Source organism: Tamandua tetradactyla, chromosome X, assembly GCF_023851605.1.
Source record: "Tamandua tetradactyla isolate mTamTet1 chromosome X, mTamTet1.pri, whole genome shotgun sequence".
Lineage (NCBI taxonomy): Eukaryota > Metazoa > Chordata > Mammalia > Pilosa > Myrmecophagidae > Tamandua > Tamandua tetradactyla.
Genome location: NC_135353.1, coordinates 2,555,897 through 2,581,403, shown reverse-complemented (window position 1 = coordinate 2,581,403; position 25,507 = coordinate 2,555,897). Strand labels below are relative to the sequence as shown.

Here is a 25,507-nt window from a genome sequence, read left to right as displayed (position 1 = left end):
GAGCATGCTCACCAAGCAAACCTAATGAAGTCTTATGTTCCCTGATGTCTTGGAGGGCTGGAAGGCTAAAAGCCCACATTTCTTATGACCAGATTGGGACAGTGGTTGTAAGCCTGGTTGGATAGGGTGAGCTAGTAATTCAGGGGAGCTGAGAACAAAGCGAGGGGCCAGAGACTGAACACCTTGAGATGGAGCCAAGGAAACCAGTCATTTTCTCCTTGGCATGTCTGATAGAATGTGTCATGAATAAAAATAAGGTGATCAAAAAAACAGCAATCCCCAAGCTGTGTTTCACAGAGCATCAATTTCCCATGAGATGTGAATAGGTCTTCTTTAAAACAACAGAAACAATGACAAACAAAGCAAAACCAAACAAAAACCATTTGGGAAATGCTAGGTTAAACAAAACAGGTTAAACTGGGATTTTGTTCTTTCTTTTATTGCGACTTTAGTGTGTTAATGCACACTGACTCCGCAAGAGGGCGCTGGGCTACGTGGCATTTCCCATACCTAGTCGACCAAGGACGGCTTTTTCCAGGGAACACCTGTTAACATCGGGAACGATACTAGTGCTCCGCGGAAAACAACTGGGGCAAGACCAAGTTTTCAGCATAATTTTGCAAAGCAAGATATTTAAAAGCAATGCCTTTTACAGTATTACTCTATATTACTGAAATTCAAAATAATAATTATTTTTCATAATTTTAAGACTATTTCAATATGTTTTATTAAAGGGGCTTAAAGGTCAATTTTAAAAGACTAGTTTCATCATTTTATAAAAGAAACAAAAAAGTCAAAATAGCAGATCTAATGCTAAATATTGATCAGTGGTATGTATGTCTGTTCTACTGGGAAGGCACAAAAAAAGACAGAATCCATCTTCCTTATCAAAATGTGCACACTTAAAATAGTATAGATTAGAATTCATCTTTACCATCAAACACTTCATTCAATTTGAATGTTTAGTTTAGGTTCATTTTTAAGACACTTTTCAGCCAAAATGTTCGAGGAGTAAACACGCTAAATGGGACACAGGGGCCCATTTATGGATTCATTTTTGTACTTGCACCTGATTTGGAAGTATCTCTTTTATACAACAAACTATAAACCAATATTTATACTTTTAAATGTCCAGTTTTAGGAACACTGAATGATCACCAGTCTTACATGAAGCCTTAATTTGAAAGCCTACTTCCTTTAATTTATTGCCTGAACTAGCCACTAATTTTATAACACAGTCATAAGGTAAGAAAGTATTTTCAATACCAAAGTTTTAAATGACATCCAATGTTATGTTGTGAAGGGTTATTTTAATGGCTAAATATCATCATATATTACAGACTTAAGTTCCTTAACACTACTGTAACTTACTTTTTAAATGGGGATAAGCTTTTTAAAATATATTCACCAAAGCAAGTTGTTCTAATCAACTGAACCTGGAAGGGGTGGGAGAAAATCTGACTAACTTTGAGCTTTATAACAAGCCACATAAGATTTTTTAAAGTCCTCTACCCAGGACTAGCTAATAGAATGTGACATACGGGAGACAGCAAGGCTCTCAAGGTTGAAGATCAAAGTTTCTTTTCCCATAGTCATATCAAGTTTGGCTTGAAAAGCACAAATACATTGCTGAGACAAACCCCTCACTAACAATAATTGAATCTAGGATTTCTTTTTAAATGATGAAAAAGCAACTATCAGAATAAAACAAATAGGTGACACCACTGCTTCTGATTTCCCCATAAGAAGTTCATTTTGTAAAGGAAATACATCTATCTTTAGCATGTAAACTCAAGAGAAGAGTTTCTAAAGGCTCATGTTTTGTGAGTAGGTGGATTACTCTTACAGAGCTGGTGTTAGAAGATGGGGCTCACACTTGTGCTATATTAAGCATTTACTAAAACTACCGCATGGGACAGGACATGATTTGACCCTTGATTTATCCAACCCATGTACAGTATGATCAGAGAATGGAATATTCTTATGACTTAAATTTGATATCCTGAATACACCCATTTTTCCTGGTGCCTTTGCTCAAGTGTTGCCCAGTTGAGGAATTCCCTCCGATGATCTCATCTGATCCCTGTCCTGGTGACCTTCAGGTCCAGCCGACAGTCCATCAGCTCCCTGAATTTGTCCCTGACTGCTCCATCCCATCCATATTGCTGGGGCCTCTCTACTTCACCAGCATTCAATACCTGAACCCCCTCCTCACTGCTTTTCTCCTCATTTCCCATCTAAACTGCAAGGGGAAAGTTTATAATAATAGCTGCATGCCCAAAGCAATGGTTTTTAAACTGGGCACTTCAAGGTGCTTTGGGGTCTCAAGGGAGAGTGGGGCTGAGTGGTATTGCAAAGAAGCACAGTTGAATGAATACCTGGGGCTTCCCAAGCTTCCCTGGAGCAGCTCTTTCATAAATTTTCAGGAAAGTTCTGCCTTGAAAGATACCAGAGAGTCTAGTTGAACTGAACAATACCTAAGGAATGAATTTTTCCACAAATACTACAAGGCATCAGGTATTATAGTGGACCCAGACCATGTCACCTCAAGGGGTCAGCCTATGCAACGGTCCCTTCTAAGTCTTTTTAAGGGCAACTTGGAATTCTACAGCAACTGAGGGTCATTAATCTAAATAGCAATAATCTTCTCTGGGGAAACCAAGAAGCACAGATGAACACATTTCTGGTTGACAAAATGTTGGATAAACCAATTTTTGCAAATAATGTCATAATATAATCTACCAAACTTGGACATGAGGGCACTACTGTAGTGGTAAAAGCATTTGGAAAGCTTTGCTCATCATCTAGAAATCTAGTATGAAATGGCTTCTAAATACACAATCCGTAGCTACAAACAGATGAACACGTAGAACTTGCCACCTGGTCAGCTTCAGCTTCAGAAGGGTAGCCATTGTGTTCTTCCTGAATCTCCTGCACAGCACCAGGTGCATGAACAAGAAAAGGCAAAGAGGAGAAAGAGAAACACGTGCAAACAGACAGGTGAAAGGACAGAATTTCTTTTTTTTTAAAAGAGACAATAAGCATGTAAAAGTTGACACACCCTTCACAGCTTTGCAACTCACAACATTTCCCCCCGAGGAATTAAGGAAACATGTAGGTCATCTATAGCATTCTTGGCCTAAAATGGAGTATCTATTCTGTGTCTGTGATGGAGCAGGAAAATGAAAAGCAAACAAATATCATGGATTTCAAAGAATGTACCGTCTTTTAAAAATCAAGCAATACTATGGTATATAGCAAAGAAACAAAATAACAGACATATTATGCTCATAGAAAATAAAGCATACCACAGAAACAAGGGAAAGGGCAAAGTCAAGTCAAAGCACAAAGCAAGTTCACAGGCATGCATCCTCAACATCCTAAGTATTCCTATACTCTAAAGAACGGTTGGATTGCCCAGGGAACAACTCCACTGATACAAACAAAATTTCCAGATCATATATGTGTGTGCATGCATATTAAATGTTTCTAATTACAACTTCAAAAAAATTAGCTAAAAGATCAATTATTTAAATTTTAAAAACCTTTTTCTGATCCCTTTAAAACACACTGTTCCTAATATAATTTCTCCATAGAATCAACTATTTTTTAAAAATTTAAAAATTGGACTTTTAGTTCAGCAGCTGGTATAAAGAATATGAATACTGAAAATGAGATTAGAATCTCTTAAACTGCAGTAAGTTTCTGGGACTGAAAATATTAAAATTTATCAAATTTATCTTGATTTCATGAAACATTGGTTTCCAATGTTTGGTTCCAATGACTCTATTTCTTAAAAAGCAACGAGTGAAGAGGTGGTAAAGCTTTGAAAGGATTTACTATTTCTCATCTTGAATTTCGGTCAATAGAGCACAAGAGTTATTTAACATATTTTTATATATTATCGCCATATTCAATTTAGTACATAGTATTGCTACCCTTCAAAGAACATAGTTTTTAAAATGCAGCCGATGTTTTGGAATTTCTGTTTTTAAGTACAAATAAAATAGAATCATTCTTTGATAAAAATTTTTAAAAACTAAAAAAATGAATGAACAAACAAGAAGCCAGCATTTTAAAGTCCATGCAAATGTAAAGCCAAACACTAATATTTAACAGTATGAATCAATGAAAGAAAATGATTCTCATGAGCAAAACGAAACATGGTCAAAACAAGATAAAAAAAAGATAAATCAAGGAGAATCATAAAAATTTGACTTAACCTGCTTATTTTATACTACTTCATTTCTTTTGATAAGATAAAAAATTTAATCTTGAAGTCATTAAATGATACTGTCAAAATCTACATTATTTTCATTTAATGGAAAACGGGTTAATTTTCAACACCTGATGCTAAAATTTAAATGCATGCACATTACCAATCTTTGTCTTGTTTTATGAATGTTCTGAAAAAAAGGGAAGGAAAATAATGAGGAAAATACAAACTATAATCTACTAGTTGTAACAGCTACATCTATATTTTAAGGAATACCAGATAGGGCTGATTTTGCTAAATTTATCTTTAAGATTAGCACAATTGCTTTTTGGGTTCAACGTGCAAACATGAACATGAACTGAAATCTTACTTAGGACAGACAACCATTGACCACTCTCTTTCTTTGATAGCTAAATTCTTTCACGTGAATGACACAACAAACAAGCTTCCAACAGGACTCTGTAGACCTAGGCTTATGCCATGAAGGCCCATTTGGTCAGAATTCATGTAATACAACAAAAAGCCCATATTGCCCATTGGTAACAATGATAATACCCTGCCCTCACACACATCTGCTTTTACTGCACATAAAAACACTATAACAAACAAAGCGTTTCTAGTGAACACTTAAAGCTAGGACACTGCACAGCAAATTGATCTGAGTGACTCATAAACACCAGTGAGAAGTAGAGAACACTAAATACATAAGTGTCCACTAAAGCACAGACACACAAGGAGGCCCGCGTGCTGAAAGCCAAACACCCTTACCCTTATATCAGGCCTCCTGAAGACCTGTCAGTTAAAATACAGAACATCATCATCGTGGACATGTTTACCTTACTACCGACCCGTGAGAGATGTCATTAGGTCGAGCAGCCATCCCCTAAGAAACGGCATTACTCATCTAAATAAAGCCAACCAGGTCATTCCTAACACAATTGCCCTCTAAGTTTCATTCCATATCAAATCAATCCTAAAACATTTGCCCTATAATTTTCAGGTCAGTCAATGATTTGGACAAACGTTTTGCCCTTAGGCTAAGGCAAACTACATTACTTGAAACATAAACCCCTTCTGTCAAATGCTATCACAGGCGATTGTGAACAGGCTGTATTTGAGAAGTTAATTTATACATCTGTTTGGAATGCTAAATGTATTTCCCCCCATAGAAACAATGAAATATTTCTCCCAAAGCAGCCCACCAAAACAAAACAACCCATAAAAATCCCCATTTGACAGAAAGCAGCTCAGCTAAAACATCGATGGTATCATGAAACCTAGTTAAGTACAAATCTCAACCTGGTTTCTACTGAAATTGTATTTCTAATTCCTTCATGAGACACTGAACTTGTACCTCCTGGGAGGCCGCCCAGCCCCTGCTGCCTGGGAAAGGCGGCCCCAGGCAGGAGGGGAGGCCAAGCCGTATGACATCGAGGACCGGCTTCAGCAACACCTTTCCCGCCCCCGAGCTTGCAGTCCTCTCTGAACAGGCAGTGCCCACACTCGGAAAGCCTGGCTGCACACAGTCCACAGAATGGGACTTCTGAACAGTGAAGAGTGGTAAGTCATCTGGGGAACACTTTTAATTGTCTCTGCTCCCCATTCCAAAGTCTAAAATTCTATAATCAACCATTATATGTACTATGAAAAACATGACAAAAAAAAAAACAACACCAGACATTCTTATTAACTTCACAGATTTTACTCAGAATAGACAAGAATCACATGAATGCAAAGAGATAGATTTCAAAAAACATCACTGTGGTATTCTGGAGGTGACTCTCGTGCAAGCTTCAGCTAGATGGATATCGCTAATTGCCATGGTTTGCTAAACCCCAAGCAACACCATTCCTGTTAACCTGAAAGAATGCCCAGGTCTCTATCTGAGCTCCTACAAAAGTTTCATGCACTAAGTTTACTTTCCAGAAACCTATAACCTACAAATAGTTCCTAGGCTAGGTAAGCCCTGAAACCCACAGAACATCAACTAGTTCCATCCCCCATCCCACATTATCAAAATGAGAATTATATGAAAATGTTAGAATGGGCATAACACAAATTATCCAAAGATTGGGAGAATCAAAGGAGAAGGAGGAGTTATAACATAGAAGATAGGATTTAACAAATGAGTATGACTGCTGAATCATTATATTGATATTTCTTTTAGTCTCCAGTGTCTTGGAGTAACTAGAAGGAAAAACTGAAACTGTGGAATTGTAACTCATACCAAACTTTGAAATCTGTTCTATAACTACTTGCTACAATGTTGAAATGTATTGCTTTTTTGTATATTTGTTATATTTATAATAAAAAACATTTTTTAAAAATCACTATCATCATTAGAAGAAAATACTTCTTGAAATGGAAAAGTTTTGGTAATGAATGGTGGTGATGACCATACAACATTGTGAACATAATTCACAGCACTGGATTATATATTTAATGTGGCTGAAAGGGGAAATTTTAGAATATATAAATATTACTAGAATAAAAACTAAAAAAAATAGGAATGGTACAACATAAAGAGGGAACCCTAATGTACACCATGGACTACAGTTAGTAGTACAATTATAATCACATTCTTTCATTAATTGTAATAAATATACACTAACACAAGGTGTTAATAATAGTGAGATATATGAAAACTCTGTATTTTCTGCGTGATTTTTCTGCAGAAAAAGGTATTCTGAATTAAGCGATGCTGTAGCTCAAAGAGGATTAAAACTCGTAAGTTCCAAAGTTCTTAGACTAAGAAGCTTAAACCTGTCTTTTCTGGGGGTGTTGGGGTGGGGAGATGGACATGTTTATTAACTTAATTGTGGTGATGGTTTCATGAGTGTGTACATATTCATGAGTGTGTACAAACATCAAAATGAGCACTTTAAATATGTACAGTTTATTTTTTAACAGTTATACATCAAAAGTTGGCCAAAAGGGCGGGCCACAGTGGCTCAGCAGGCAGGAATGCTTGCCTGCGGTGCCAGAGGACCCGGGTTCGATTCCTGGTGCCTGCCCATGTTAAAAAAAAAAAAAAAAAGTTGGCCAAAAAACCAACAATCAACAATGAGATACAACTGCACACCTATTACAATGGATAAAATCCCCAAAGCTGACAGCACCAAATAGTGGTAAGGCTGCTGCACAACAGGAAGTCTCATTCATCACTGGGAAGGAATGAGAAATCGTACAGCCGCTTTGGAAGACAGTTTAGTAGTTTCTTACAAAGCTAAACACAGTCTTATGTGATTCCACAGTCACGGCCCTACTTATTATCCAAATGAGCTGAAAACTTATGTCCATACAAAAATCTGCACATGAATGCTAACAGTAGCTTTATTCATAATTGCCAAAAAGTGGAAGCAATCAAGATGTTCTTCAAAAGGTGAATGGATAAACTGTGATGGATATTATTCTATGATAAGAAGAAATGCACTATCAAACCACAAAAGGCTATGGAGGAACATTAAATGTATATTACTCAGTGAAAAAAGCCAGTCTGAAAAGTCTACATACTGTGTGATTCCAACTATATGACATCCTGGAAAAGGTAAAATCATAGAGACAGTAAAAAAATCAGGGGGTTCAAGAGAGATGGGGAAGGATGAAGAGCTGCACACAGGGGATGTTTAAGGCAGTGGAACTATCTTGTGTGACACTGTAATGGTGAATAAATGACATTATGCATTTGTCAAACCCCACAGAACCATGTGACAGCAAGAGTGAACCCTAATGTTACCTAAAGACTTCAGTCTATAGGTTCACCAATTGCAACCAATGCACTTGGAGCCTCAGGTTTTTCACAGAAGAAATGAGGGGAGTCAACCAAATGACTCCAGGGACTTGACATGGTCTGAAAACCCTAGGAGTCAGATTATCTAAACCTCATTGGGAGACTTCAGGGAACATCTCCTAAACCGGAGCTGAGGGTGGTACAAATAGGAATAAAGCTTAAAAGAATGAGTTCTGGAGTCGAATCCCAGCTCCACCCTACAATCTCATAGAATCTTGGCCTCTTCTTCTCTAAATTGGGGGTGCTAAGTGTACCTCCCTCACAGGTTATTGGGAAGGTTAAATTGGTTAAGGTACCGATGCCTGCGGTGGCATAAGTACTCAAGTGGGAGTTGTTAATACCTGTACTATTCAGGCAACCTTTTTTAGGTGCCCCATCTCAGCTTCCCCAACTTATACCACAAACTATCTTAACCTGCCCCACATCCCCTTCCTCAACTCCTACATGCTCCAAGAAGCTATGAGATGGTGTTGAAAAAAAAAAAAAGTAATGGTCCTAATCTATTTAAGAAAGCAAGTATACTGCCCTGAAGTTAACTAAATTTTACCTGCCTTTACCACACTCTAAATGTTGTTCACTAAATCAAGAAAAAGCACCACAACTGAATTTGTATAAAAGTCTGTGCTGGGGCTAATACTCCTTTGCTTTGCCCTCTGGTTCCACTGCGGCCATGGCCAGGGGCCTCTCCAGACCACTTGGTCTGGCCAGCTGACTCACAGCAGCAAGTTCCCGTGTGGGCCCTGCCCCAAAGGAGAAGCCATAGCTGTCCCACGCTGCCTGTGGTGAGTGTTTAACTCTGCAATGACAGATGAGGCAGCCCACTGTGTACCCACATCTAAGCCATGTCCTCCAAGACTGCTCTCATCAATCAAGAAAGCTGATATTTGGGTCTCACTCTGTTTGGCTCCTGAGTGTTAATTCTTGATAAGGGAACAGTTGACACCCTAAATCCCCAACAGCATGAAAGTATTTCAGAAAGTTTTCAAACACAGCTAATACCAACAATAACAAGCCTTTACTGAAGGCCTCCCACACACCTGGCACTGAGCTAAATGCTTTCTTTACATGTGTTTCCTCTACCCTCTAAGCCACCCTGAGAAGGAGTTACTACTATTTTCCCCAAATTACAAATGAGGAAACTGAGGCAACAAGTGGTGAAGTAACTTGCTCAAGGTCATACAGCCAGCAACAACAGAGAAGGGATTCAAACCCTAGCCATTTGGCTTTTGAGCACACATGCTCCTGACCGTGACATAGCCCCACCTAAACCGGTTCCTCTTATTCTAGTGGCCAAGGAAGTCTGGGTACCCAGAATGCTCCACCCTGCCCTCCACACTCCTCCCACCACACTGTTTACAGGTCTATTTTAACACTCACCACAGTCCAGCCTGTACCATAATTACGTGTCTCTTTCCTCTACTGTGAATTCCATGCAGGCCAAGCCCAGCTCCTTGCACTTCATAGGTGCCCAGAACATGTTTATAGAATTGGATTAGAGTCCAGCAATTGTATTTGCTTTGACAGATCATATAAACTTCTGCAAAGTAATAATGTACAATGAACATTTGTGTGTGCTTCATATATATCCTGCCTCATTTAATACATGAAACCTCTGCTGTGATACCCATTATACAATGAGGACATCGTATAAGTAACTCACTAGGCAGCTAGTTCATGCTTTGCTCTGATTCCAAATTTCATGATTTTTTTCAATAAACCATATAAGACAATTCTAATTAGTCAAACAGATTTTTTTTAAATAAATGGGCTCTCTCTAAACTCATTAAAGATGGGTACACCCAGTGCCTGCCCATGCAAAAAAAAAAATTAAAAAAAAAAAAAGATGGGTACAAAGATCTTTGAACTCATTACTTAGAAGTCTCTAAAAGGCTTCTTTTCAAGAAAACACAGTAAATAATATTGGAGTAAAAAACCCCACTCATCTGTTTTAGGTATAAAGTGTATAAATAAACTAATTTTGCTTTGGCAAGCAAACTTAAAATAAGTTAAGAAGAAGGAGTTTTACCCTAAGAAGATCTGACTGTTGTTAGGTCAGGAGCCTGTGCCTCCTGCTGTAGTAAAGCTGGGCATGCTCTGTAGGAGCTCACTACACAGCTTGCACTTACCAGCCAACCTCAGTCAGAGGCCAAGGACAGGCCCCAGAAAAACTCTCAATTAGTCAAATGAGCTTCCTGATACACTTTCCAAGAAGTATTTTTCCAACAAAACACAATCCTGGTCTACAGAAGACTAGCCATGCCTGAACTCTCCTGTGTCACACGTGGGCTGAGACACCCACCCAGTCTATTTAAATCACTCTATAAAGCGCTCCAAGAAAACTGGCAAATGAGCAGTTCAATTCCATTCTTGCTGAGGTATGCTAGCCCCAATTTTCACTTCCAAAAGGAATAAGTATATTTGTAATTGAAACTAATAGAAGTGCAATTGTTGATACCATTTTTTGTAATTGAAACTAATAGAAGTGTAATTGTTGATACCATTTTAGTTAACAAAATTAAATAATAGTAGCATAACTATATTTTTCATTTAAATAATACTGGTATATCATGAGTTGTTATAAATATTAATCAAAAATTTATTTTACATTCAATTTAGAATTATTCACCAGACTATAAATATCTTGACTTTTAAAAATTAAACATGTTATTTTAAGACAGCTGTAGATTCACATGAAATTGTAAGAAATAATTCAGAGAGATCACATGTACCTTTTATCTAATTTTCCCCAGTGGTAGGATATTGCAAAATTAGAGTACAACATCACAACCAGGATGCCGACACTGACACCATCAAGAGGCAGAACAATTTCATCACCACAAGGACCCATCCCTTGTGTCGCACTTTTATAGCCACATCCACTTCCCTTCTACCCCTACACTCTTAACTCCTGGCAACCACTAATCTGTTCTCCATTTCTATAAGTTTGTTATTAAGTAACCTTCTGGGATTGGCTTTTTTCACTTAGCATCATTCCCTGGAGATTCATCCAAGTTATTGTATGTTTCAACAGTTCTTTTTATTGCTGAATAGTATTCCATGGTATCAATGTACAACAGTCTTTTTTAATCATACACCTATTACAGAACATCTTGGTTGCTCCCAGGTTTGGACTAGAACAGATATTGTGTGAACACAGCTTTTCATTTTTCTGGAACTAATGCCCAAAAGTACAATTACTAGGTCATGTGGTAGTTGCTAACTTATTTTTTTTTTTTAGAAAATGCCAAACTGTCTTCCACAGTGGCTCTAATTTCAAACTGCCCAAATTGTTATATTTGACATGAGTTCCTTGTAGACAGCATATAGCTGAGCCCTGTTTTTAAATCCAGTCAACATTACTCTCTTTTAGTTGGTGTCATGGTTAGGGACAGGTGTCAACTTGGCCAAGTTGTGGTACCTGTTCATCTGATTGGGCAAGCGCTGGCCTGTCTGTTGCAATGAGGACATTTCATAGGATTAGGTCATGATCACGTCAGCTACATCCACAGCTGATTCCATTTGTATCAGCCAAAGAGGAGTATCTTCTGCAATTAGTGATGCTAAATCCAATCATGGGAAGCCTTCTAAGGAGGACTCAGAGGAGACAGGTTCCATTCCTGCTTTGGCTGGTGAGCCTCTCCTGTGGAGTTCATCCAGGCCATCCGAGTCATTGGGTTCACAGCCTGCCCTGTGGATTTTGGACTCTGCATTCCTACGGTCACGTGAGACACTTTCATAAATTTTATATTTCCAAGTGTTCCCTGTTGATTCTGTTTCTCTAGAGAACCCTAACTAATACAGTTGGTATATTTTAGACCATTTACATTTAATGTCAGAGCTTAAATCTGTCATTTTATTTCTCTTTTTCTGTTTGTTCTTTCTGTTTTGGGTTTCCCTGTTTTCTTTTTCCTGCCTTCATTGGGTATCATGTTATGAGACTCCAGATATTAGTTAAACCTCCTGTTTTAGGTGCCTTTCTCTGACACTGCTCCAGCAGAAGAGGTGCACTCCCTTGTTACTACCCAGTGGGGAGTAGAAATTCAGATTCCCAAGCCAGCCTCTACTGACACCCAAGGGACGGTACTTCAGTCCTACAGGGCGGTGGTCGGGGTCCCAGCTCCTCACTGGGCTTCCACTGAGCCTCTCTGGCTGGGAGGGGTAAGAGTGCCCCATTACTGCTCCCCAAATGGCTCTCACTAACACACAGTGGACAGGATAGCCTCATTACTGCTAGACAATGGCACAAATCACGATTGTCCAATAGGCCTCCTCCTATACCATCCAGTGGAAGGGTGGCCTCATTACCATCAAATGCGGGTGGGAGTCCAGGCTCCTAGTAGAGTCTCCACTGACACTAAGGGGAGGAGGCCTGGTTACCACCCAGCAGGGATGAAAGCCCCAGCCCCCTCACCCGTCTTCTCTAACACCACCCCTGTGTGGGGCTTGGGGTGCCTTGTCACAGCTCAGTGAGGGTATAAATCTAAGTTCCCTACTTGGCCTTTGCTGGCAGGGTGAGTGTGGTCACAGTTTTCTCTGTGGTGTTTGGCTGGAGTAGAGTGGTTAGTGTATAAATGTTTTCAGTTTCTGTTTGGCTAGGCTGACCTTTTCCTGGTCCTTTGGCTAGAGAGTGTAGGCTTTTCTTGTCTATACCCATTGGCATTTCCAGGTTGCTGGCTTTTTCAACAAGTCTGGGATATATGTGGCAAAAACAAAACCTAGACAGCTTGCTACCGTGTTGTTCCTTGGGTCCTGAGATTCCTAGCCAGTCTGCCTTCTCTCTGCTTTTCAGGGTGTTCTTATGTTTATTTTAGAGATAGTGTCCAGAGTTCTTAGTTATAAGAAAAAAAGGGGGAAGTATGTCTATTGCATCTTCCCAAAGCAGAAGTCCAAATCTTGACATTTTAAAGAAGTAATTCTTCCTCATAAGTAACCCTGGGAGACAGGATAGTATTTTTCTAGCCGTTTAATTCTGTGGTTATAAACAGGCAGTAGAAGGTTTGTTTCTTAATTTAATTGCCTTTAGGGGGCATACTGTATTCTCCAGTTCCTCATAGCCCCCAGCCCCTGACCCCATGCCTGCCTAGCTTGTTAACCATCCAGCGTAGGCATGTGAGATTTGCAAGTCCTGATTTAACAAATAAGTCATGAGGCTAGGCCAACAACAATGGATTTTGAAAGCTCATGCTCCAATTTCCCTTTCATAGAGTACTCTCTATGAAAAGAGAGTACTCTCAATGTAAGGAATACTAACTAACACATAGCTAAACCATAATGAAGCCTTTCCCATACCCTTCCCCTTTCACTCAAAGCCCTTCTGGAAATTACTGTTAAGGATTCAGAATTTAACCACAATACTAACTAGTTTAAATGAGTAAACTTAGTATATGACCATCTCCATGCTCTTCTTTAAGAGAGAAGTGATGATGATGGCAGTGGAGTGAGAGGAAGGAAGATGATCACACTAAAACCATAGCAGCCTAATTTCCATAAGACTGGCCCAAATCAAATCCTTTTGGACAAAAGAGAATTGAAGAATATTCTAGGAAAAAAGGCATTTAAAGACTTATCATCTAGTCCAATCCCTCTTATCTTTACAGTTAAGGAAACTGAGACTCAGAAAGATTACAAATCGCAAAACTAAGCAGTACTGTTTTTTTTTCACATGGGCAGCACCGGGAATCAAACCCAGGTCTCCAGCATGGCAGGCGAGAACTCTGCCTGCTGAGCCACCGTGGCCTGCCTTTGAGTACTGTTTTCACTACTCTGTTATGTTTTTTTTTTATTGGTCTAGCTCAACTTTCCAAACAATGGAAGCTGTGATCAACTGTGTCACTTGTACTAATCACTCCTAAAAATGTTTCATTACCTTTATTAACAGTATTATTTTGTCTTATCTATAGCAGATTACATTCAGATCTTGTTCTTAAATTTGTTGAGAGGTTTTTTACTGCTTGTTAGCCTAGGAAAAATGAAAGCAATTTGACTTGGCTATGGGGTAAAGCAGGGTACTTCTAGTAGTCTTAAATATCAGACTAATCTTCAGGATGACTTGATACTAAAGCATACATTTATCTATTTAGTTGATCCACAATTTGACATAATAGCTATGTACTCTTTCAGCTGGGACAGTGTTTCCCAAACTCTTCATTTCACATACCACCTTGACAAGTTTTGCCTGTTGCACCTGCATACCATCTGTGCTATTATCTTCTTAATATTTAGCTTTATATTGACAGCAAATCTTTTTTTTTGGCACAGGCAGGCACCAAGAACCGAACCCAGGTCTCCAGCATGCAGGTGAGAATTCTGCCACTGAGCCACCATCACACCACTAAATCTACTTTTTTATACTTTGCCCTGCTTTAAGCAATAAGATCCATTACATCACAAACCGTGATGTGCTAATTTTTTCTAATACACACTGAAATACATAACTACTACAATTAAAGATGTCCCAGGACATATCATACTCATCTCATGTGCCTCAATTTGGGTGATCTGACCCTGGGCTGACCATCAATTTATGGTATGTGTAAAAATAAAATAATAAAACAATTGTTTTCCAACATCTAAGGTGAATTGCTCATTATTCAGATCTGTAGGAATGTACCAGATATGAATGGTCCCATCACCAATTTCAGCAGATATACCTAGAAAGCCTATAGAAGTGGTTTCCAAATTTTACTGTGCATAAAAAACATATGAGGCACTTGGTCCCCACCTTCAAAGATACTCATTCACCAAGTCTGAGATGGTGTCGAAGAACCTGCATTTTCACAGGTAGACCGAATGACATTTTGAAAAATAGTAGAAAGGGGATCAGGACAAAAAAAAATTACTCTGACTTTTCAATCAGCAGGACCTGTTCCAAACCCTAAGTCTAACTCTATGATGCTAAGCAAGTTACTTAATCTTTCTGAGCTTCTGTTCCGTCATATGTTAAATGATTATAAAGGTAGCTACCTCACTGGGTTGTTTTAAAGCTTGAATAGATGATTTATCTAAAAGTATTACCTGACCGTGGAGCCCTGTGTATGTTAGATGGTTGAGAAGGATGGTGACAATGGTGAGGATGCACACTCTCAGCAGCCTGCAACTCAGAGGACAATCAGTACTTCAGGTGAAGAGGCAAACTCTGTCCCATATAAACACCTGCTCCCATTTAATTACTGATATTGAGTTTAACATATTATAGAATTAACTCCCAAATTAAGTGTATATTTCAAGGAAGATATTTACATAATAGATAATTTCAAGCATTACTGACTGATCACTGAAAATTTAAATCCTCAAGGAACTAGATCTGGACCTTCAGGGCTGACCCTATGTACTGGCTTCCATACCACAGGGGTTCCAAAGGCCCATCTCAGTTGTGCTGATTTTAAGAACTGCTTTATAAGTACCATGCAAAATTATCCTTGTGGTTGAGGAACTTTTATGCTATTATTATTAAAAAAAAAAAAAAAACCTCTCTCCTCGAAGAAACTAGAACAATACCTGAATTATAAATTTAATACCAACTTTCCAGACTTAGATACAGGGCAAATAAACAAAGACAGTCTATTTGTAAATAAACTAAAATCAAAGAAACTCAGTTACTTTGTATTAAAGTACAGATTCAGTGTGACCTACTAAGGTTAGAAAGCTATGCACACAGTCAACATTCAATCCTGTACAGAACCCAAACAATACTATCAACTAGTCAACAATAACAAAAACATTACAGTTAACTCCTAATTGTCTGCAAAGAAAATCCCTCTAAGACCTGAGAGTTACTCTCTGACAATATGGAACCTCGAGCCTCAGTGCTGAAAACGGCAGTTTATCAGCTAAGGTGGGGACAGTGACTGCTCAGTGAATAGCCTCCCACCCCCACCCCCAGGCACGGATGATGCAGCAAATGCTACCCTCCCAGAGACAGTGCATTTGCCCAACAGGACTTAAGGATTTGCCCAGCAGGACTTAAGGATCAAGAGCCCTCCTATGCTGTCGGCTAACGTGAAAAACAGATAGCAGGGAAATCTATTAAGAAACATACTGTCATGTCCTGAAGCACATGACAAGACGGATGAGCCTTGAGGACATAATGCTGAGTGAAATTAGCCAGACACAAAAGGATAGATACTGTATGATTCCACTTTTATGACCAGCATAAAGGTATAATCAGAGGCTTATAATATAGAACATAGGAGACTTGGAGAAAGAAGCTACAGATGGATGAACATTAGCTAATGAGGTTGAACTCAAATGTGAGGAACAGATGGAAGCGAAGGTCATTCTCTTGTGAGTCTATAAGTAATATTACCATATCGAAGGTAAACAAGATTGAAAGTGGCTGTATAGACCTATGTATCCCACTGATTAACACTAGAAATATAAATTAGTTCTTCCAAGAACTACTTCAAATATATGATTCATTTACAAAGAGTGTTTAAGTCCAAGGGGCAGGGACAAAACTGCTATTGCATGTTATGGGCTATGTTTAACAGGAAAGCATCAACAGTACCACAGCAATACCAGGGGTACATAATGGGGGGAAGGGACAAGAGTTAGGGGGAGGTCTGGATTTTCTATTTGGTGAGGGTGTGTTTATTGGCTATCTGTCTCTTAGGAACAATGAAATTATCTAAAATTGAGAGTGTTGGTGGACTATGGACTTTGGACATTATACATAATGCCTAATGAATGCAGGTGGCTGAAAGATGCAGTGACTGAGTAGACTGGTGAACAATGGTGCATACATATGATCAAATATTGTGCTGCTACAAAAACGAACGAAGTTGTGAGGTATGCAATGATATGAATGAACCTGTGGGCCATTTGGTGAGGCAAAATAAGAGAGAAACAAAGAGCAAATATTGTATGATCTCATTTAGAAAAAACTTATAAGAAAACCAGGGCTTAGATTGCAAGCTCTTATAGCAGTCACATTTAGTCTGGAGTGGTAATTGTTATTTCTGGACTTTGAGGGGCTATTTCATATATATATAACCTGGTATTTAGAGAATAAGAATGAAGCCGGACAGGTTGCGATTAAGATAATTTCGAATACAGGGGTAAGGAAGACATTGCCTGTATTTTAGAACTTTGCCTACTCTTGAAACCAAAGGAAGAAAGTTTTATTATGTCCAGAACCTAAATTTTCTGTAGCACATAATCTAACTCAACCTGTCTGGATAGATCATTTTAAACATATCCAAACGCAGGGAACCCAGAAACAGAATGAGGGACTGTAATCCTGTATAGCTTAATGTAATACTTGGATACATCCCAGAGTATATTAAGCAGATAATTAAGAAGTATTGGCAAAGTCCGTTGAGGGATGGGAGAAAACTTATGGAACTATTAAACTCTACCACCGGGAAACCCCAGATACTGTGCCAAACATTAGGGACACCCAAATCAATAGGCCGAGCCCTTGATCTTGAGTCTCGCTCTTGTGAAGCTTATGTATGTAGCGGAGTAGCTTAGCCTACCTATAGGTATGCCTAAGAGTCACCTCTGGAGGACCTCTTTTGTTGCTCAGATATGGCCTCTCTCACTCTAAGCCCAACTCTGCAAGTGACATCATTGCCCTCTCCCCTACATGGGATATAACATCCAGGGGTAAAAGTCTTCCTGGCAGCATGGTAGATGACTTCCAGGGATGAGCCTGGCCCTGGCACTGTGGGATCAACAATGCCATCCTGACAAAAAGGGGGAAAAGAAGTGTAATTAATAAAGTATCAGTGGTTAAGAGAGTTCAAATAGAGTCGAGAGGATACTCTGGAGGTCATTCTTATGCAAGCTTCAGTTTGACATTGCTACCTACTATAACTTGCCAACCCCCAACCAAAACCATTCCTGCCAATCCTAAAGAATACTTAGGCTGTTATATAAGATTCTGCAAAGGTTCCATGCACTAGGGTAACTTTCCAGAAACCTATAACCTCCAGATGGGTCCCTGAACCAGATAAGTACCGAAATGCAGAGGGTCCAGCCTCTCCAGAATATTAACTAGTTCCATCCTCCTATCTCATATTATCAACAGCCCCTTTCAACATGAAAAAGCTAGAATGGGCATAGCCCAAATACCCCTAAAGAGAGGGAGAAAGATCATAGGTGATGGTGGAGTTATACAGAGAAAGTAGAGTTTAACAAATGAGTATGACTGCTGAATCAGTATACTGATATTTCTTTTAGTCTCCAATATCTTAGAGCAGCTAGAAATAAAAACCTAAAATTATGTAATTGTAACCCATACCAAACTGAAATCTACAACTAAATGTTGTGATGTCCTTTGAAATATATTGCTTTTTTGTATGTATTTTAATTTTCACAACAAAGAAAAAAGAGTCAACTGTGATGATAAATGCAAAAAGAAAAAGGAATACACTGTCACTCTCCTAGACGGTCTCCTGGTCTTTAAATTATCTGATTTTTCACTTATTCACAAATATGATTTTGATATGTATAATCGACAGCATTGATGGCAACCTCTCGAGTCACCCTCTGCACAGGTTATCAGCTAAATAAATCTGCAGAGTTTCTTGACTACTCAGTATACTGGAAATGAATCAAGCACTTAATATTGCTTACCTTGTAATCTCTGGAAACATTTTCTGACGTCACTGAACCTGAAATCTGACTAGAAATTGTAGCAGCTATAAGCTGTTTACACCATTCAACATGTGATCCTGTAGGACTAAAAGAAATAGTGTCATTAAAAATTTTTTAACATAGGACCTTGGTGAGAAAAATGATTTCTGAATAGGGATATATGTACATATTCTTTTTTAGATGAATGAACTTCTATTCAACCACTTGGTTATCTTTACATTTACTAATAAGAACTACAACTTTGACAACTAGGAAGATTATATTCCAGATTTTTTTTTTTTTTTTGCATGGGCAGGCACTGGGAATCAAACCCAGGTCTCTGGCATGGCAGGCTAGAACTCTGCCACTGAGCCACCACTGCCCATCCATTCCAGATTAATTTTAAATGAATCAACAAATTATATAAGATTCTAGGTACTAATTATTTGTGATTCTTTATCATTTAATGAAATTTTACTCTATTACAATTATATGGAATAAACATTTTGAATACAATCTATAGAAAATTATTTCTAAAATGAAATATAAATCAAGTTGTACCTTCACAAAAAGGATATTGTTTTCTAATATGTATTTTATAGCATCTGCTTTTCAAAGATTCAACTTCACACTGGTATTTTTAAATCTAGAAAACAATGTAATCAAAGCGACTCAATAGAACAAAGCTGATTATAAGATTTTATAACCAACAAACTAGAAAAATGATGTTCTGCATGCAGTAATAATGCCACCTTACGTTTCTCTATGGGCTCTAACAACTTACAGAGCTCTCTGCACCCATTATTATATCTGAACCTCCCAACCACCGTGTGACAAGAAGGCAGATCGGGGACTAGCCAACTCACTTTCAAATGAGAAAACTGAGGCACAGAGGTGACATGCCTGCTAGAAAGTGGCAGGCCTGCCTCCAGTTCCACCATGGCTGTCCTTCCAGAAACTGGCACAATCACTAGCTGCCGAATCCTTGGACTGAAGTCACTGCCACCAGTGCTTAGCAAACCATCTTATATGTGAACACAGCAATGTCAGGAAAGTGGCATCTTCCGTTTGCATAGTGTTCTAAAGGACTCAAAGCATTTCCATAGCCATGGCCTCACCGGGCTCCAGGGGCCCTGGGAAGTAGACAGGGAAGCGATCATACTTCCTTTACATTGGGGAGAACTGAGGTTCCAGTGCTCATCCAAGGTTACCCGGTGAGAAGTGGTCCAATCTGAGGAGCCTGACTTGAGATACAGCCAGGATGACCGCCTGGTTATATCGCACTTCTCTTCCTTACACTGCCTTGCTCTGACCTTTTTCTCTGTGGCCACCAAGCCCTGATTAAAATGAACAGGAGGAACCCACTGCCGACCATGGTGAGCTGTTGTCTGCCCACACCCCTCTCTGTCTGCTGATAACGGCCCTTCTCTTTATTTTGGGGACCTGGCCCTTCTCACGTCACAGGCTCCTTGGGGAGGTCTAAACCCTTGAATGCTGAGCTGCGTGAATGTGCCCCAGAGTTGCTGGATGCCGCTCCCCACCCCTGCTGCCACGGTGAGGAACCCTCAGAGACAAAAAGCTAGATAAAAGAAAACAAGAGATGAGGCATCCTGACAACACTGCAAGCCTAGTTCCAATTGTGGCCAAGTATATTGCGGCTTCAGTTAGATTGTGTTGTTTTTTGTCATCTGCAACCAAAAGCACCCTGGCTGATACAGTCACCAGTGGCATGGTGTAGGGGACTAGTAGATAGGAGGACTAGATTCGAGTCATCTATCTGCCACCAGTTAGTTCTGTGACCTTCAGCAAGCCACATCCTCTCGCAGGACCTTGGCTCCATTATCATCATGAGTTTAGAACTCAGAAGAGAGAGAAGGGCTGATGGTCACAGGATATGGTCACACCACACCTGAAGAACCAAGCTCTCTATCTCGGACCTGGGCTCTCCTGACCTTGATGATAACTTCCTACTAGCTGATTCCACTTGTCTGAACCACAGACACTGCCCATTCAACCTGCCCCATCCTCCTAAGTCAGAGAGAGACTCAGCTAATTACCTAGCTACCCTGGGCCAGGAACCTGGATGGGAGGGACATATCTTATAGTTCCCCCATCACCTTACCCTCACATCTGAATATTACCTGCGTCGGGTCACTTTTACCTGTTAACTGCCTTGAGAATCCACCCTGTCCTATTCTTACCCCAACTCCCTTTTCCAGGCCCCCATCACCCCTCTATGTTCTCCTTCTCATGAATTTAAGCACCACCTATATGCCAATGACTCCCAAAGTTATGCCTCCAGCCCCGACATCACCCCTGAACTCCAGGCTCATATAAACCAACTGCCTCTGCCACACCTGCTCATAGACATATAACTGGCACCCCACTTATAACAGTTATAACACACTTACGAAAGTGTTCTCCACCTCAGCAACCCCATTTCCCACACGTCAAATACCTTGGAATAAGACCACTTCTCACTTCCTCGGCTCCTTCACTCTGGTCTAAACCATAATCCTCACAGGACTATGCAGTAGCCTCCTATCTGCTAGGTACCCAGCTCCCATACCTTCCCATTTTGAGCTACTGTCCAGAGAAGCCAGAGAGATCCTACTGAAGTCTGCTCCGGATTATGTTCTCCTCTGTTCCAAAGCCCCCAGTGGCTCGCCATGGTAGAGTCCTCCCCATGGCCTCCAAAGTGTTCCACCGTCTGCCTCTCAGACCTGACCTCGTTCCCTATTGTTCTCCCCATGCCAGTGACCCTGGTCTTGCTGATCCTTGAACACTGCACTTATTCCTACCCTGGGGCTCATGAGGTTACCACTATCTGTGTGGCTGGATCCCTCAGCAATTTTCAGGCCTTTAGTCAAATGTTCCCTTTCTCACTTAAGCTTTCCCTGACCATCCTATCTAAAATTCCAATGACTGCCCAAAGCACATACCCCTAACATCCCTATCTCCTGCCCAGCTTACTGTTTCCCCCAGCATCAGTCACCGTCTAACAGAAAACCTCTTACTTGTTTACTGTCAACCTCTCTCACCAAATGTATGTTCCAGAAGGGCCGGGATTTGTGTGTGTTTGTTCACTACTGTATATTCAGGCCCAATGCAATGTCTGACAAAGAGTTGGTACTCCTATGTGCAGAACAAATGAATGAAAGAGTAACATTTTGATCACCTACTATCTTCCCTGCCTCCTGTCCATTTTCCACACTACTGCAGAGTTACTGTTCTAAAGTGTCAACTGGATCCTGCAGCTCGCCTGATTGAAATCCTTTTCTGGGTCCACTACAGCTACAGTGACCACAGAATTTTTCATCCAAACTGGAACACAACTGAGGATTGGAGGAGGATGATTTTAATAATGATGATCCACAAAGGGTAAACCAGGACAGACAGAAAGGTCCACCTTAGTCTTAGCTGTGGTGGTGGTTAAAAATGCAGGACTCCAGGCTCTACTGTGGAGGTGGACTTACTAGAATAGGTGTGGGCCCAGGAATCTGCATTCGAATGAAGCACTGCATTTGATTCTGAAGCAAGTAAAACAGAACTAGACTCTGAGAAGCAGTGGCCCAGAAGCTAAAGGTGCAATTCCTTATGAAGGCATATAAGCCTCTGCAAGATCTGACCCCTGCAAATCTCTCTGACCAGTTTCCCCCATCCTGGGTTGTCTGCATTCTGGTCCCTTTTATCTTGTGACCCAAAAGCCCTCCCCAGCCCACACCCTGGCTAACTTCGACTCATTCTCCACCATTCTGTTCAAATGTCAGCCCCCTCAGAAGGTCCTTGCTTACTGCCCTGACTCCCTGCCCTCATTCTGCCGCAAAACAAATCAGTACCCCACTTTCCCATACCCACCCACAACTGAGGGTGTGGTGCTTTTGAATGCTGAAGATCTTGAATCAGAATCCTCAGGGGTGTGGCCTGGCCCCATGCAGTTCTAAAAAAAGTTCTGAGATGATTCTGAGGTATGCCCATCCAGAGACACCCACCCACCCAGTGTATCTGCAAATACCTCTAACCTAGTACTTGTCACATTTAAGTCACTGGCTTGCTTGTACTCTCTACTAGACAGTAAGCCAGAGAGCACAAGGCATTTCCTATTATTCTCTGGATCACGGAGACCTTGTACGTTACAGAAAATCCACCAAGGAGTGAAATCCTGACCATCACAGGTACTGTTCTAGATGTGAAGTCTTCACTAAAGTTCATCATTTGGGTGATTATGAAAATACATTGTGATCACATAATGAGGGAGAAACCGAGGGAGTTTTTCTTGTTTCTATGGCCGCGGAAACTCCCCAAAGTTCAGCACCCCTGTATGAGTAAGGCAGTCAGGAATGAGCATGGGAGCCTGTCTGAGCCACCCGACCAGCGGCCTGCCTAACTGCAGTGTACTGTCACTGAAACAGCATCCCAGGCTCGGGGAGACTGCACCCCTCAGCCCCAGAGCGTGCGTGCAGGTGGCCGTCCTGGCTGCACACGGCCAGTCCCCGCTTCTGGCCTCTGTCTGTCGGTCCCGCAGCTGCCTAAGAAGCAGTACGGGTTTCTGTGCAAGAACCCCACGGCCGGGTACCCACAGAGGAGGGCAAACCAGGTCCTTGCATCAGGAGCAGTTGGGGAGTTTCCCATCTCTGCGTTTTGAGTCCCGGAATCTCGGCCGCGCCCCTCAGTCCCCACTGGGAACCCCAACATCAGAGCCCCCAGGCCGCGGCCGCGCGCTGCGGATCTTCAAAGCCCGGGAGAGGAAGCGTCACGCTTCAAGGGGGCCACTTCCTCCCAAAGGATCCGCGGCGGGGCAAGGACGGCCAAGGCACCGCCCCGGGGCAGGACGCGGGGGCCCGGGCCCCGGGTGGCAGCCCCGGAGTCCTGAAGGCCTGCAGGGGCTCGGCGAGAGGCCGCGCGCGGTGGCAGTGAGCCAGGTGCGGGCCGGGCCAGCAGGGGACGCGGGGGGCCCGGGGAGGAGGGTGCGGGGGGCGGGCGGGCGGGCGGCGCAGGCCCAGGCCGGAGCCCGCTTACCGGTCCAGGGTCTCCACGCTCGGCTGCCGGGAGCCGGCGGCGGGGCCCCCCGCGGCCCTGGGGGGCCTCCTGCCGCCCGCCGGGCCCGGGCCCGCACCCCCGGCCTCGCCGCCCGCCGCCGCCGCCGGCCTGTCCATGGCGCGGGAGGCCGCAGTCGGAGCGCAGCGGCCGGGCAGCCCCGCCAGGCGGCCCCTGTCCCCGCGCTACGGCCCGCCCGCCTCAGGCGGCCGCCGCCATTAGCTGTCACCTGGAGGCGCCGCGCTACCCACAAGGCCTCGCGGCGCGGGGGGCGGGGCGGGGCGAGAGGGGGTGGGAAGCCGGGCCTTCCCCTCACCGCCCCCCCCCGCCCCCCAGGCCGCACCTGGCGCGGAGGGCGCAGCCCGGGTTGGGGAGGACCGCCCCAGCGAGCACCTGGGGACGGCGGGGGCCACTCGGGGTCAAAATCAGCCAAGGGAGTATGCCCCGAGGGGCCCCTCCACGTCAGCTGGACAGATCCGCGCGGGCCTGCAGGGCCTGGGAACCCGGGGAAATTCAAGGAGTACAAACAAATCTGTTCTCAGTTTTTCCTCCAGAAGAGTTTTTTTGGGTTGGGGCGCCCCCCGTCTGGCCACCTCGAAACACAAGCCGTCCCACCCACTTTGGTGACCCCTCTCCCTCCTGGCCACGCCCCCTCCCGCCACCTGTTCTGCCCCAGCAGCCCTGGGAAGCGCCGCCTGCGGCTTTTGTTGACAGGAACATTCAACTTCTGTTGGGAGGAATCAGCGCTAGGAGAAGCAAGCCAGTGTCTGATGGAGAAGGCATTTAGGCCATCTGCTTCCTGAGCTAAGTTTTTTTCCCTGCCCATTTTGCTTTGGTCACATGTCCAGCAGTTCTGCCGTCTGAGCTCGGCTCTGGTGAAGCCCCTTGTCCTGGCCATGGACAGGTGACCCTTGAGCCTTGAGGATGTGGTGCTGCAGCCCCAGCAGCCATCTTGCACCCAAGACAGGAGGAGCCTGGGCTGGCAAGGTGGAGGTGGCTGGGAGGAAGGAAAAATCGCCAGGAGCACTGGGGAACTGCCTCCTGCAGGCTTCCGGGCATCCCAAATCATCAAATAGGTGTTGTAGCCACTTTTAGTCAGGTATTCTGTTACAGGTGCCTGCAAGCACCCTAGCTGCCCTGAGATTTGTCAGAAAGAAAACAGTGAAATTTTAAGCATATTCTAAGTATCATATTCTTCAAGGACGATTAGGCCAAAGGGGAATGCAGTGTGACACTATTTGACTTCTAATTCAGTTTGACAAAATTTCTCAATTACCTTCCGACACTTAGGGTTTAGGGGATAGAGACGCACCTGACATATGTATCCCTGCCTAACAGGTTCACAGTCAAGTGAAGGAGACACACAGATACATCATGACATTACAGGCGGGTTGGCGCTATAACAGGGGCAACTGCAAAGGGCTGTGGGAACATGTAACCCAACCCATGGGGGCCAAGGAGGTCATGAAGATGTCCCAGAAAAGGTGACACAAAGCTGAATCTTAAAGGATGAGTAAGTCACGGATGAAGGGAAGAAGGCAATCGGTTCCAGGCAGGAGGAACAGTTATGGACAAAGATGTGGGGTGGATTAAGCAGCTGATGGTGGGCCAGGGAACTCCAAGGAATTCAGCATTACTGGAGCCTCAAGTCAAGGCAGGACGAGAAAGGTGGTTCACTGAAGCATGGAAGGTCCTGCTGGCTTCTAGTTGGCTAAGGAGGTTGGATTTTGTTCCACAGATCAGTGGTTCTCAAATTTGAGTGTGTAAGAATCACCCCAATCTGTATGTTAAGCAGGTGCCCCAGGTGATTCTGATGTAGGGCTCACAGCTCTTGGAGAAATATTACCATTCCCGCCATGTAACTTGGCTTTCCAAAAACAGCTGCA

At 42.3% G+C, this 25,507-nt stretch overlaps 1 protein-coding gene across 6 annotated transcripts in view; it reads right to left on the bottom strand.

The window, feature by feature from the left end:
* Positions 1-23,740, bottom strand: part of MTMR1 (myotubularin related protein 1) — a 58,991-nt gene extending 35,251 nt beyond the window's left edge. The window contains exons 1-4 of one of the 6 annotated variants that reach the window (XM_077146842.1): positions 23,604-23,740; positions 18,585-18,690; positions 4,985-5,008; positions 4,380-4,406 (exon numbers count right to left, since the gene is read on the bottom strand). In XM_077146842.1, coding sequence (XP_077002957.1) covers positions 4,380-4,406; positions 4,985-5,008; positions 18,585-18,690; positions 23,604-23,740 — 294 coding nt within the window. Of the gene's footprint in view, positions 1-2,880; positions 2,932-4,379; positions 4,407-4,984; positions 5,009-15,020; positions 15,097-18,584; positions 18,691-23,603 lie in introns of all 6 variants that reach the window. The other 5 variants (XM_077146841.1, XM_077146845.1, XM_077146844.1 and 2 more) reach the window with 5 other exon arrangements.
* Between the last annotated feature and the right edge of the window lie 1,767 nt (positions 23,741-25,507).